The sequence below is a fragment of the Canis lupus genome, chromosome 10 (genome assembly GCF_011100685.1).
Source record: "Canis lupus familiaris isolate Mischka breed German Shepherd chromosome 10, alternate assembly UU_Cfam_GSD_1.0, whole genome shotgun sequence".
In the NCBI taxonomy this organism is placed as follows: Eukaryota; Metazoa; Chordata; class Mammalia; order Carnivora; family Canidae; genus Canis; species Canis lupus.
The window spans coordinates 69,519,231-69,533,749 of NC_049231.1; the positions used below are offsets into that span (position 1 = coordinate 69,519,231).

Below are 14,519 nucleotides of genomic sequence, written 5' to 3' on the forward strand. Positions count from 1 at the left end.
GCCCTGACTGCTGGCCTGGCTGCTCCGCCCTGGCCGGGGGCTCTTACCGGGGGCTCCTGGGCCGGGGGCGGCTGCGGGGCTGCGGCCGGGGCTGCGGGGGGCTGCGGAGCGGCGGCGGCGGCCTTCTGGGTCAGCAGCTGCGGCTGGTGCAGGCCCGTGGCCAGCGGCGGCTGCTGCGGCTGCTGGTAGAAGTTCTGGATCAGGGGCTGCTGAGAGCTTCCTTGGGGCGCCACGGGGAACGGGGCGATCGCGGGCTGCTGGGCTGCGGGGTGTACGGCCTGAAACTGAGCACAAGCGGCAAACGGGAGGAGGGGCCGCTCAGAACAGTAGCTCGCAAAAGACGAATGTCTCAGCAGCAACGGAGCCCAGGCCGAGGCCTGAGCACAGGCGGGCAGAAGTCCCTTAGCTGAGCCTCACACCTCTCGGGGGGAGCCCAGGGCACGCAAACCAACGCGACGGCCTGACCTGGCAGCGCCGGGCTGGCCACTGCCCTGTGCTGCCTCCCGCACGGCAGCCCGGCTCCTGGGCGGCGGCGATGGAAGCCGAGGGCACCCATCCCGCTGGGCACCTCGCGACTCCCCGGGTAACGAGCTAACAAATGCTCTCCCGCCCACAGAAGTAATCCCTCTTGTAAAGGGATTTGGAAGGAGCCAGGATTAAGAGGCTTCACTGCACCGACAGGATGCAGCCGTGACCACACCAAGAACCTAACTGCTAAGCCGGCTAGAGTCCGCCAAGCCCTCCTGCGAGCGGCCCCCCTGCGGCTCCAGCCCCTTCACTGCCCCACCTCCAGCGTTCAAAAGGCTCGGTATGCTCGGTATACTGCACCACGCACCACGCACCACACACCACGCACCACGCACCACACACCACGCCGGCTGATGCTTGATCTCACGGTGATAGCCACGGCTCTCAAGTTACACTCTCTTATCAGCTGCCTGCGGACTGGGATACTCTTCGTCCATCTCTGCTCCTCACTGCTAAGGCCTGTGCTACACACACACACACACACACACACACACACGTACGTGCGTGCAGGTCAAAGGAGGGCCTACTGATTAAGAAAAGTCAAGATCCTGTCTTTGAATATCCCAAACATTGTTCCTTGCTGCAGAGCTCACTAAGGGGATACTGTTTCCCTTCTGGGGCAGACTTAGAGGGTTAGCAAAGAAGCAGACGTCAGCACATAGCTGCCTGTTTATAACTGCAAAATCCTGGAAACAACCAGATGTTGATCAACAGGGGACTGAGTGAATAAACCATGCTATGTACCCCTAAGAGGAAATACCGTCAAGTTGTAAACAGAAATGAGGGCTCCCTCCATCTTATGGGATGGAAGGGACAGAGTTCTGCAGATTTAACTTTGAAACTCTGTGTTTTATATTTTCATAAAACAGAACTGACCCAAAATTCGACAATAACTATAAATCAAAGAAAAAATGAAACAAATAAACCTATGTATCAAATTGAGAGCCAAACTCTCCGGAAAATAATGAGCAAAACAAACATTCGAAGGACAAAAAGGGCAAAGAAATCTTTTTCCAGAACTAGTGCTGGCACTGTTATCTTGAAATTATAGATCAAGTAAGTGATTATGTTCATGTGGTTAGGAATCAAGATTTTCAGACTAGAAAAATACATTCATAAAATCCAAACAGTTAAGCAAACATCCTAGAATTACAATTCTGATTTAAGAACATAAATTCGAATTGAACACCAATAAAAAATAAATTTATAAAAAATAATAAAAAAAAACATGAATTCGGATTCATGCTGTATATATTCTGTTAATAAGACAAACGGAGCAAAATACGTTTCCCAAGTATCCACTGGAAAGGCCTAAAAACAATAACTGACTCATTAGCAAACGAGCATCCTTAACACCAAATTGTGGTCTCTAAATACCATTTTTAAAAGGAAATGGGAGTTCCTACAGAGAAATGGCTGTATCCAGGTGAAGATCAGAGCACGCCCCGACCAGCTCGTTACACTGAATAGCAAGGAAACCACGAAAGGTGGCTGGGTCACCACCAAAGGACCCAGGAGCCAGTCTGGAGAGACTTCCACTGGCCAGAGCTGGGGCAATTCGACCATCAAAATAAAATTTTAAAAACGGCAATGTACGGAAACATACCAAATATGTTTAAATCCCTGAATTCATGATGATCCTAAAACAAATCAGAAACCTCTGTTCGCCTTTAGAGGACCCTCGAAACAGATCCGTTCTGACAACTGGGCAAACACAGGCAAAGACTCAAGCATTGTATCGGCCTTTTCCATAGAAACAGTACCTCACGGTCATCGAGTAGCTAAGAAAAATTCTTCACAGGAAAACCCCAGCCCCTAAGTGAAGAGCGAAGGCTGGATATCCACCCTGGGGCTGTCCCCGGTGAGCGAATGGACTTGGGAAATGATCAACAGCTGCTCCACTGATGAGGGACGTTACATGGACGCATCACACAGACAACACCAAACTGATCTTAGTAAGAGAGAGGGCAACCAGACTTCGTACGCCTCCTGAAGTGATGCACAGAGCAAAGAACCGTCCAAACGAATCGAATTTTGAGTGAGCCTCAAAAAAAATTACCCGTTTACACAGGGGATGGAGGAACACAGTAAATGATCGCAGGGATGCAATCAGCCAAACCCAGGAGGCGGAAAATTCTACAGGACAATGACCCAGTTTTTTCAAAAAATTAAATGGCAAAGGGGAAAAAAAAGGCGGAGAGGGCACCTTTGAATAAAAGGGGACTTAAAGATAATGTCAGTCATTATAAAATCAAATTGGGCATAGTAAGTAAATGTAGAAAAAAATATGAAAAGACAACGGAAGAAGAAACATTTGATTCGAACAAGCCGACTTAAATTACGAGACATCAGGAAGAGATACAGGTTACTAAATATTTTGTAATAAGAAAAAATAATTTTTAGAATGCTAAGGGTGCAGTTGTGTTGGGGGGGAAAAGCAGAAGAAGAAGAGAAAAAGAGGCCCTGAAAGTAGCTCCCTTGCTGAGGTTCCTCCGACAGGTGAGGGACTCGCCAGGGCCCCGGGGGGGGGGGGGCGGAGCGCCCCGATGGGTCCCCTTGGCTGAGACGCAGCGACGCCCTGTCCAGCGGCTCCCGCCCTCCCACGGCTTCCCAGGGAAGGCGCCTGTGGCGACGGGGCCTGTGCGCAGCCGCCCGACACGGCCCGGACACGCCGAGCAAGGGTCCCTGAGCAGCCTACCTGCTGGGCCTGGGCCTGGGCCTGCGGCGGCGGCTGCTGGTAGAACGTGCCCGCGGGCTGCTGGGGCGGCGGCTGCTGGGGCGGCGGCTGCTGCTGGGGCGGCTGCTTGAGGAAGAGCGGCTGCTGGTGCTGCGGTGTGGCCTGCGCCGGAGCCGGCGTCTGCTGCGGGGCCGGGGGAGCCTGGGGCTGCTTGGGCTGAGGCTGGGGTAGAGGCTGGCTGGGTTGGGCCTGGGGTTTCGGTTGGGGGACGCTGGCTAAAAGGCCAGGCTGACTGCCGGAGCCTGTAATGAGGAAAACAACCCAGATGAGGGCTCGGAACCCTTCCACACAAAAGTGGCTGCCTTTCTCTTGCCAAAGAAGTGACGGGGGGTGATGCGTGGACAGGTAATCCCAAGAGCCTTGTGCCGCTCCTGTCTTTGCATCTTCGTGCTAAACGATGTGCTTCGTAGTTTTCAAGACAAAGTTCAGTAGCAAGGTTCAACGCTCGCCTCCTTCAGGAAGCCTCCCCCTGTTCACCATCCCACTGGGTCGCTTATTCCTCTAGTCAGCACCCAAGTAGCTACTTATTCGACTGGCCTCTGACGCTACTGGATGGTGCAAAGACAGTATTTGCCCTTACTGCCAATGCTTCAGGTCAAAAGCATTCTTTGACGTTTTACTTGCAAGCTACACAACCCACGAGCCCAGGCTAGGTGCTTGGGCCTGGCTGTAAGTGCGTGACCACCAGATTCACCAAGAGCTGCTTCCTGGGAGGGGAAGTGATGACTAAGTTCAGTTACCGGATAATTTGGCTCCTCCAAACTAAGTCATCTCACAGGAACCAGGACACCAAAACATGGGGTGGTCACAGATACTTTAAGAAGACAGAGCATTAAAGAAACAATGCCTCTGTGTCAAAAGGAGGAGAGTCTTCCTTCTTTAAGGGCCAAGAGAAGAATATGAAATAAAAAGGAAGGCATGGGATGAATGGACCAAGCCACAGAATCAGGCCAAGACTAGAAGAAATGGAGAGATTAGGCTTCAGTGGTCCTGGAGGTCCCCGCACAATCCAGCGAGAGGTCTCCCCTTCGGCCAGCCACTTGCCGCACCATTTCAGTGGGCGCGCACCACCTGTCCTCCAGGCAAATCATTATTCCTTATGTGCTTCTAAATCCCATTCCTCAAGCAAAAGTAGGCTTCCCAAGATTTCTGTTAATATCTAGCCTCCCAAAGGGGTGTATCAAAGTCCAAATCAACCGAGTTACTGACCTGCAGCCTGGGGTGGGGGCTGAACCGTGGCCCGCTTTCTAGGTGTCAGGGCTGGCTGGATAGGAAGGATTCCTGGGTTTGGCTGAGTCTGCCCAGCCTTAGGCCTCTGACGGGGTGCGATTGAAGTCTCTGTGGTGGGAATGGGATCCGTCAGTCTAGAAAAGGAGGGGGGAGAAACACAGATTCACGTTAACATGTGGGAGAGCGTGAGAAGGGGAGACATGGTGCTTGACGGATTGGCTCTCCCCTCCACACTCATCCAAACCTTCCAGATCCGCTTAATCGACATTTGCCAAAGAGTGTTCCATAGGATGTGTTACTAGATGTTATGAAAAAAGGGTTGGTGGGAAATAAGTTTTAACACACTAGTCAAAATATATCAAGCGGATTTCCTTCCAGCAGAACTTTCCACGTGTGAATGCGCGTGGAGAACCCCGAGGAGAGCACTACAGAGGATGCAATGTTTCTCTAGCTTATCTCAACTTCCATCTAATACTTCCTAGGATTTCCCAGAATGGACTTTAGAGGATGATGGAAAGGGGTGGGAAGCAAGTGGTTTTCGGATGTAGAAAGAACTCAAACTTGGTTAGAACTAGCTGTCTGCACGGTCTCTCTACAATACAAAGCATGTAAATGAGTGACTCCAATAAGGCAACTAGGAGGAGTAAGCAAACAATTCAAGATAAAGGATTTGGGGAATAGGACAGGGAGCTATTTCCTCTACTACACATGCTCCCTTTCTTCCCAAGGTAGTAACATTTTTAACTGTTTGTAGAGCCTAATTTCATACAATGCTATATGTCAAACATATTTCAGTTAAAAAATTTAGCTGGGTTTCACCCAGAGTAAAAAATCACATAGCCCAGCCTTTTTTACAATGAGGGGTGGCCAAGTGTCTAAGGTCTGGTCTTACGTGGGAAAGCAGATTGTTATATGGCAGTTTCCAGAAACGTTGAGAAACAACTAGTGTATGCCACTTGTCTCTCTTCTTTGGCTATTCCTTCATCCTATTGCTTGGAACCGGGGTGCTACCATCTTGGTCCTGACGCCATGGCTCTATCATAGGGAGGGTAGAGTGATAAGCTTGAAGAGGCCTGGGCGTCGGGCGGAACTGCCTACCAACCATGGCCTGCTGGCCTCCAGACTTTGTCTACTTGGAAGAAAAGACAAACGTCCATCTTACAGAATCCACTGTCATTTTGAGCATCACAGTCAGATCTAATCCAAATTAATACAGGATGGATGGCCAGGGGTCTAATTGCTCCTAGTGAGACTGCAGAAACACAACGGATAACTTCCACTCATCTCCAGAGCACTCCAGGCTGCTGGCTACCACCTGACTCAGATCAGAGTAGTTGTCTTTTGATAATGCACATTAGGCAGTATCACTGAAGTCGTCGCCAAAATCAACAAGCTTCACGAGTATTTCCAAATTCTGTCTGGCACAGCCTCCACGAAATGCAACACAGGCAGCGAAGCAGTGGGGCACCTGTGCCTTCCCCATGACAGCCCCCGAGGGATGTCCACAGTGGGTCCTGACGCTTTCCTTTGGAATCCTGCTAGAGGGATGCTCCTGTGCAGGGCGCACAACTTATAATATAAAAGCCACCATATTTGGGGAGGCTGTAACTTGGGGGAGGAAGGGAGGGAGGAAAACAGGACAAATGTTGGAGAAGAGGAAAAAGATGCAAGAAAAATATAGCCAGCGGTGAGGAAGGCGAACAGATTTCTATAGAAACCAAATGTTAAGAACCTCCACACTGGATGGATTTCTCTCTCTCTCTCTGTGTGTCTCTCTTTTTAAAGATTTATTTATTTGAGAGAGAGAGAGAGAAAGGAGCAAGAGTGCAGGAGGAGAGGCAGAGAGAGAAAATCTCAAGCAGACTCTGCACCTAGCACGGAGCCCGATGTGGGGCTCGATCCCACGACCCTGAGATAGTGACCTGAGCCCAAATCAAGGCTTGGACGTTCAACCGACTGAGTTGCTCACGAGCCCCTGGCTGCGTTTCTCTTAAAGGTAACATCTTAGAGATCAAGGGATCTGGAGTCAAAGAAAACTATATTTGAGCTTGGTTCCTCACTAATTCTGTGCTGATAGCTTTGCCATTTTTTTTTTTTTAATTTTTTTTACGTTTTTTTTTTTTTTTTTTTTTTTTTTTTAATGATAGTCACAGAGAGAGAGAGAGGCAGAGACACAGGCAGAGGGAGAAGCAGGCTCCATGTACCGGGAGCCTGACGTGGGATTCGATCCCGGATCTCCAGGATCGCGCCCTGGGCCAAAGGCAGGCGCCAAACCGCTGCGCCACCCAGGGATCCCAGCTTTGCCATTTTAGCTCTTCTTGCCTTAGGTCCCTTCTGTGTAAAATAGAGAAAATTATACATCATGAAGCAGATGTGAACATCGAATGCATCAATGACTGTGGAACTGTGTCGTGCTCGGGACGTTAGTTTGTGTGGCCCTCAACATGCTGTGAAAGATCACAGACCGTGAGGCCAAGAGATCTGGCTCCAAGTTGTCCCATCTCCCTGCTTGTGCGCAAACCGCTTAATGTACAGGATGGAGTACGGATGCTGGAATTCTGGGTTTTTACTAACCACACACTGATCAATCACCTCGGGCCAGTACAATTCTGAGTCTGTTTCCTCTTCTGTAAAATGAGAACAACATCAACGTCTCGCAGATTTGTTTTAAGGAAAATAGAGCCATCTTACTTATATAAAGAACCTCGTATGGTGTCTGGTATACACGGTGCCTCCGTGAAGAGCGGCTACTTTAAAAACAGAGTTAGAAAGAAAAACTTAGGGAGCAGGACTGGGGAGCAAATGTAGTAACGCAAATGAAATCCCTGTAAACTATAGATAGGACCCCTTAGGCCCAAACCCCTTGGCTGTAAATGGATCCACAGCATCAAGGATCCATACCAACTAACAGCGTGGGCACCCTACAGTTTACACAACAGTTTCCCCGTCACTGATGTTTACAACTGCCTTATATGATACAGGTATTGTTCTCTTCGTTTGACACGGCACAGCACCACTCACAACGGTACCGGTTACTGTCATTGTAACGTGTGGGCTTTGTGGGATCGGATCCTCGGGCCTAGAGCCATAGGGCCGTAAACCCAAAGACGTGGCCAATTAAAGCAGCCCCAAAAGCAACTTCTCGAGCTGAGTGTGGCAGCCTGAGGTGAGAAACAGCCCACAAAGTAACAACATGGATATAGTTGGCTAAGTGTGTGAAAAAACAAAAGTCTCCTTACTTTAGAGCCGCATCAGCATTGACATTTATTCTAGAAACGTTTAGGAATGTTTTAAAATGTAGACATTATTTTACTGTTCTATGAAAATACCCCACCTGGGGTACTTGGTTGATAGCCTGCGGCTAACGTTTCCTTGCTACGGGGACACGGTAGAAAGAGAGGTACAAACGTCACTTCAAGGCACGGCGGCCATGGGGGTGTGCCCAGCAGACCCTCGGGCTCACGAGGGGTGCAAAGAAGACCAGGGGCCCGACTGCCGTGCTCCTGAAAGTCACGCCCGTGTGTGCTGCCCCGGGCTGCTCCCGGCCTCCTACCCCGTCACAGCGATGTTCAAGTGGGGTGTTCCTGGGCCACAGGGCTCCTCTGGTAGAGGACCTGGGCTCGAGGATTCCCTGACCCCTTTGGTGCGCCTTCCTGAGATTGTGTCGACAGGTTCTGGGTCGCTCTTCCTCCCGCTCTCTGGGTTAGACGTGTATCACCCCAGCCTGCCCTGGCTCCCTATTTTCTCGCATGGTCAAATAAAATCCTAGCCTCCTCAATCCTCTCTTGGCATCGGCTTCTCAGAAGACCCCATGCTACGTGGGAGGTGATCAGCTAAGATCCACACGCTCCTTTGCTGTCCCTGGAGTCAGTGCCGCGACCTGCGCTCTCTTGATGTGGTCAGGGCCACGCACCGCGCGAAGGACGAGGGGAGGGGGCCAGGCCCCACGGAGGCCAGGACGCAGGCTTAGGGCATTCTCTTTAGCAATATTTAAAGGTGGCTGTGGCCGCCTCTCTGAATGCCCCTGCACTTCTACTCAAGCTACAGAATCAGCTGCAGAGTTCTTCATTCCCTTTCAAGCGCAGGTCGCTGGGTTTCACTACCTCCCTCCTTGGCTCCCTGGAAGAGACAGCTCGCTCTCCTGCTCTGCGCAGCCTCTGGCCCCGGCAGTGACAGACACAGGGCACCTCCCCCTGCACCACGCCAGCTGCCGCGGGACGTGGGCACACTCAGGCATTTCTTACCTGGCCTTCGGCTGGCTCTTTTTTGCAGCTGCCTCACTGGCTTTCACTGGCTCAGGAAGCTTGGCAGGAATGGGAGAGTTCTACAGGATTGAAAGGACACCAAAAAAGGACATTACAGATTTCTTTGTAAAAGAGCACCAGCATGACGGGGCCGATAGAAACACGTGTTGGGACGCTCCAGAGTGGCGTTCGGGCCCGGATGTCTACTAGAGCGAAGGGAAGTCAACCAAAGGTAGATCCCAGCGGTCTTAGCCCCAGCCGGGAGGCAGCATATCAGAGGAGAGCACAGGGCAGCCCCATACAGTGTACCCCTCCCCCTCCACTCCCAACCTTCTGGACCCTTCACCCCCTACCACACAGCTGAGCGGAGGTGTTAAGAATGGAACGGGAAAGAGACAACTGTGACCTGTATTACTATTTGAGCTATCAGCTCGACCCTAGAGAAGGGAGCACGCCCAGCCAGGACTCATTCCACCTTCCATCTTGAACATGGGGAGAAAACCACAACCTCGATCTATCTGGTTGCTGGCGGGCGCCGGTCCCAGTGCATGAGGCTCCCCTTGAACCAGGAGGCCAGTAGAACTCGGCCCACCTGGATCCCGAGCTGTTGCCTAACACCGGCTCCCCCCAGGGAGCACTGCTGTCCCCAACCACAAGATGACTGCTCAGCACTGCTGACTGAGCGCCACATGGCTCGAGACTTGTGAATCTGACTTTTTAAAAACTAGTCAGCAATCTGAATGCTTCCAATGATATTTCAGGTTATTTAACTTTATGAATGGGAAAGTGGGGGAGTAAAAGGGAAACATGGTCATGTTGGAGTCCTGAACGGGATTCCTCATTTTAATCTGGAAACCAGACAAATGGAAAACTAGTAACAGTAAATATTTAGGCCTTTAGGAGGGACCTCCTATGTCCTTCATGTTTCCAGGTGGGGAGACTCTCTGCTAGGCCATCTCTCCTTGCAGCTCTTCCTCTCTCCAAGCATTCCTCTCCCAAGGGGGAAGCTTAACTTATTTGACTTATAGGATGGGGAGAAAAAAGCGAGCTGGCCTGACTCACCTGCGCCCTCCCCTCCTTTAAGAGAGAGCCTATCTCCACTGAATCAGGCCCTCCCTGCCCAGTCATGTGGCTCTAATGTCAGGGAGTCTAACGGGTCCACCTACGTTCTCTGCCTCAATCGTATTGTTAATACAGCCAATATTCTGAGTTCCATCTGAGCCATTCCCACATCTGATTCCAAAAGTGAGAGTGAAAGAGGAGTGTTATTTATCAGTACCCCCAAGCTCCAACAGCGATATCTAAAGGTCACTATTGGGAAAACTGGGAAGACAATTTCAGATTAGAACTGATTTATTATGGCATCCGTTAGTTAAATTGCAAAGGGAGCTGGATCACACATGAAAAATATGCTAAGATTGCAAAAAGGGGGGTGTGCAAGCAGTGTACTCCGAAAACTGCTGAGTGCAGAGCTTAGGATTACTAAATGTAGGAAACATTCCTGTGGCCTGATGTGTGCGAGGAGGGGAGTGGAAAACGAGTGTGAGTTATAGACGGTGGACAGCAGAAGCAGAATCGAGAAAGCTCTGCTGCCATAAAGGAGAAAAGGGACAAGGGCTTACATTCCAGTAGGTATGGGGGCAAGTCAGGAGGCCTGCCTCAGGAAAGCAGCTCGCCTTACTACCGCTACGTAAATACAACAGTCACATAGTGAACTGTGGAAGTTGACAAAGACAGTGGGAGGATCAATCTTCAAAGTGCTCGACTCAATCCCTAGGGATTTATTATTATTATTATTATTATTATTATTATTATTATTATTATTATTATTTTTGGTGTAATTGCCTTAGTGTAATAATTAAATTCTAGGGGAAAACTGGATTCTCCTTAGAGTAATTGCTTCATAGTTAGCTTTGCTTGAATACCCCTTACCCCACAAAGCAAGGGACATCTATAGTCCTTAAAACAGCTGGTTTACGCCCCAGGAATTTTTTTTTTTTAATTTTTATTTATTTATGATAGTCACACAGAGAGAGAGAGGCAGAGACATAGGCAGAGGGAGAAGCAGGCTCCATGCACCGGGAGCCCGATGTGGGATTCGATCCCGGGTCTCCAGGATCACGCCCTGGGCCAAAGGCAGGCGCTAAACCACTGCGCCACCCAGGGATCCCTACGCCCCAGGAATTTTAAATGATAATCTGATGATGTTTACTTCCCCTAAGAAGCACCCTTCACATACCTGTACATTAGGAATTGGGCATTCTTTCTTGAGGAGTTTAAATGAGAAGTAGGACACCTGGTAAATATCCGGCCTTTTATCAGGGTCTGGTTCCAACATATACCCTAAGACAAACATATGTGAGCACATTTAATAACATCCTAGTACTTATTACATTAGCTAGGAAACATAATTTCTGTTACCAAATGGTTTTTTTTTTAATCTTTATTTCTCATAAAATTCAGACAGTTTTCCTCCCCTCTCAGAAATGGAAGCTCTAACTTCCCTAAATTTTTTTTTTAACTTCCCTAAAATTCTTAACATCCACAAGAAAGTAACAAGGTTTCTGGACTGTAATAAAGATACCTGAAGTTCACAAATGGTGGTTTGTGCAACAGGGACTCAAGCAAGCTCTCATTATTGAAGCTACCACCTTCACATTCTGGTACCGAGGAAGTTACAGGCTTCTGGCTTCCTTAGTTCGTATCTTGCTCAACAAGTGGTTACCCTTGATAATTATAATCAAAATTAACTTTTTCCCTCTTTTCTTTCTCGGTGCGAGGTGGAGGGGGGAGGGAGGTTTGTGGCGGGCGGGGGAGTGGATGGTTAGGTCCGGAAGTAAGGAGTAATGGCATGTCAGTTCCTACATGAATGCACTTTTTGTCTTTCTTTTCCTTCCTTCCCCCTCTTCCTTCTTCCTTCCTTCCTTTCCTTCCTTCCTTCCTTCCTTCCTTCCTTTCCTTCTTCTTTCTAGTAATCTCTACCCCCAACATGCGGCTAGAACTCATGACCCTGAGGATCAAGAGGCGCATGTCCACCAACTGAGCCAGCCAGGCACTCCTCAAAACTCAAATTTTAAGAACGGACTTGTTATTCCCTTTGTTGGAGATATTAGCTGGTCTCCATTCGAAAAGAAATTACGAAATAATAAAGACATTCCTACTTCTACATAATCTATACAACACTTGTTTATTTCCGAGTCCTTTAAGCTTTCGCACTTTCTGAAGTTGGAAAAATCCCCAGGAAAAACATCTCTGTGAAGACACATAAACATACACATGCATACGCATAAACAACAACACAAGGCAATTTACTGTTTAAGGAACCAAATGAATGGTCTGAACACTAAGTACAAGAAAAACTGATGAGGCTGTAGTCTTGCGAACGCCTTACAGAAGAAGCAGGGCTTGGGGGCACTGGGTGGCTCAGTGGGTTGAACGTTGGAGTCTTGATTATGCCTCAGGTCATGATCTCAGAGCTGCGAGATCGAGCCCCGGGTCGGCCTCCTCACTCAGGCCAGGCTCTGCTTGAGATTCTTTCTCCCCCCACTCTCTCCTCCCCCAGCTTGTGTTCTCTCTCTCTCAAATACATAAACAAATTTTTAAAAAGCAGCAGTAGCAGCAGCAGCAGGGTTTGGGCTGATCCTTGAAGGCAGGAAAGAATTTAATCAGTCAAGGGAAAGAGGAGAAAAAGATATTCTTGGTGAGGGAACAGTCTGGGCAAAAAAACACTTGAGAGAAGGCAAGGGAGGGCCCTGTTGTGAGGGAACGCAGATGCCAGAAGGACAGAGCAGAGATTTCCCTGTCAGAGAATACAGGGAAATAAGGCTGGGTGGGCGGGATGGAACCAGAGCACGAACCGTCTTAAATGCCACACGAGGAAGCTGGGCCCTCTACTGTGGGACCACGGGTGAACCAGAATAGGGTGGCGAGTGGAAGTCTGATCTCACGGTGGGATGGAGCGGGACGCACTGGAGGAGGAGGAGGCTGGTGGCCACTCTCTCAGTTCAGGCCCACGCTGGCCAAGTGTGTGTAGACGATGGTGATGATGAGGACAGAGAGAATGTGATGGAGACAGGAGACAGTCTAAAGAAAGAGCATGGCTTAGGAAATGCTGGACTCTACTCTCTTTCAAGCCAGATCCAAAGAAAACCCTAAATTTCAGTTATCCCAGCCTGAATGGTGACACCATTCATAGAAACTGAGAAGAGAGGGCAACTGTGTATTGGGAGTAGTTGGACAAGGACAACAAATTGTATTTTTTTTTAAGATTTTATTTATTTATTCATAAGAGACACACAGAGAGAGGCAGAGACGTAGGCAGAGGGAGAAGTAGGCTCCCCGAAAGGAGCCTGATGTGGGACTCGATCCCAGACCCCGGAATCAGAACCTGAGCCCAAGGCAGACGCTCAACCGCTGAACCATCCAGGCATCTCACAAATTTAATTTTAGACCTGTGACTTTAGGGTGACCATGGAATCTTCAAGTAGTTTGGAAAGAAATATGTCAGAGTTTGGGAAAGATGTCAGTGTCACAGACACTCCTAATGTAGTGTTACAACTACATTTGTAGTTGTTTTTCCTAGTATGAATCTGCTGTGCAAATGTTAAAAAGAAAACATATTACCAAAAAAAATCCTACCACTCTCGCGCCACATTTGGCCGTTTCCTATAGATCCCTCCAATGTCACTTATGCAGCTGCAGTTCTAGAACAGACATCCAGTAGTCCCTCCTTATCCATGGGGGACATGTTCTGAGACCCCCAGTAGATGCCTGAAACCGCAGAGTCCTGAATCTTATATATCCTCTGGTTTTTCCTACTCATACATACCTGTGATAAAGCTCAATTTATTAATTAGGTACAGTAAGAGATTAACAACAATAACTAATTATAAAATGGAGCCATTATACCAATATGCTACAGTAAGTTACATAAATGTGGCCTCTCTTTCTCAGAACATCTCATTATACCGTACTCTCCCTTCTTGGGATGATGTGAGAGCATAAAAGGCCTATGTGATGAGATGCAGTGAGGGAACGTCGCGGGTGTGGTGACAGAATGTTAGGCTACTATTGACCTTCTGAGTATACATCAGGAGGAGGATCGTCTGCTTCCCACTGCGGTCAGCCGCGGGTAAATAAAGCCACGGAAAGCAAATCCATGGATAAGGAGGGACTATTCTAATGCTTTAGCTCTGAAAACAGTCTCACAACCATTAAGTGCCATATTCCGCTTTAAATACCACCTCCCCTTTTTTGCTTAATAAACGGAAGAAGTAGATTGATAAGGTCGTCATCGGAAAGCTGTAACTATGTTCCCTTGGGTAAGGTACCTATACTTTCTCAGCCTCGGCTTCCTCATTTGTATAATGGGGAGGATTATATCTACCATCTAAGATTTTTAAGAATTAAATAAGGCACAAGTAGGCCCTCAACAAATGTCAGATGCTCCACCCACATCTGCTTCTATTTTTTTTCAATGCAACCACACCCAGGACCCAAACTATCTCAGGATTTATAACCCATAATGGTGAAAATTGAGATGCTAAATCCCTTGACCAATGTGAGGAGATGATGAAATATTTCTGTCTCATATTTTAGTACAAGGGCTTTTGCAAAGATTACTTGTTCCACCATCTGGTTAATGAACTAGTACATATGCTTGCCATGATGATGCAAAAGAGTGGGGGAATCTTAAAAAAACATCTGAAACAAAGCACTGAGTTTAAATGCTGGTTATCAAAATCCAGTGATTAACCTAAAGAGAGAAAAAACCTAGTTCC

At 48.5% G+C, this 14,519-nt stretch overlaps 1 protein-coding gene across 18 annotated transcripts in view; it reads right to left on the reverse strand.

Moving 5' to 3' along the window:
- AAK1 (AP2 associated kinase 1) overlaps positions 1–14,519 on the reverse strand; it is a 156,429-nt gene that overhangs the window by 37,835 nt on the left and 104,075 nt on the right. For all 18 annotated transcript variants that reach the window (XR_005366224.1, XR_005366227.1, XR_005366226.1 and 15 more), the window contains exons 9-13: positions 10,979–11,082; positions 8,740–8,819; positions 4,475–4,629; positions 3,227–3,507; positions 48–284 (exon numbers count right to left, since the gene is read on the reverse strand). Coding sequence is in view for 14 of the 18 variants with exons in the window: in XM_038551504.1 (XP_038407432.1) it covers positions 48–284; positions 3,227–3,507; positions 4,475–4,629; positions 8,740–8,819; positions 10,979–11,082 (857 nt within the window). In the remaining 4 variants the exon portion in view is untranslated. The remainder of the gene's footprint in view (positions 1–47; positions 285–3,226; positions 3,508–4,474; positions 4,630–8,739; positions 8,820–10,978; positions 11,083–14,519) is intronic.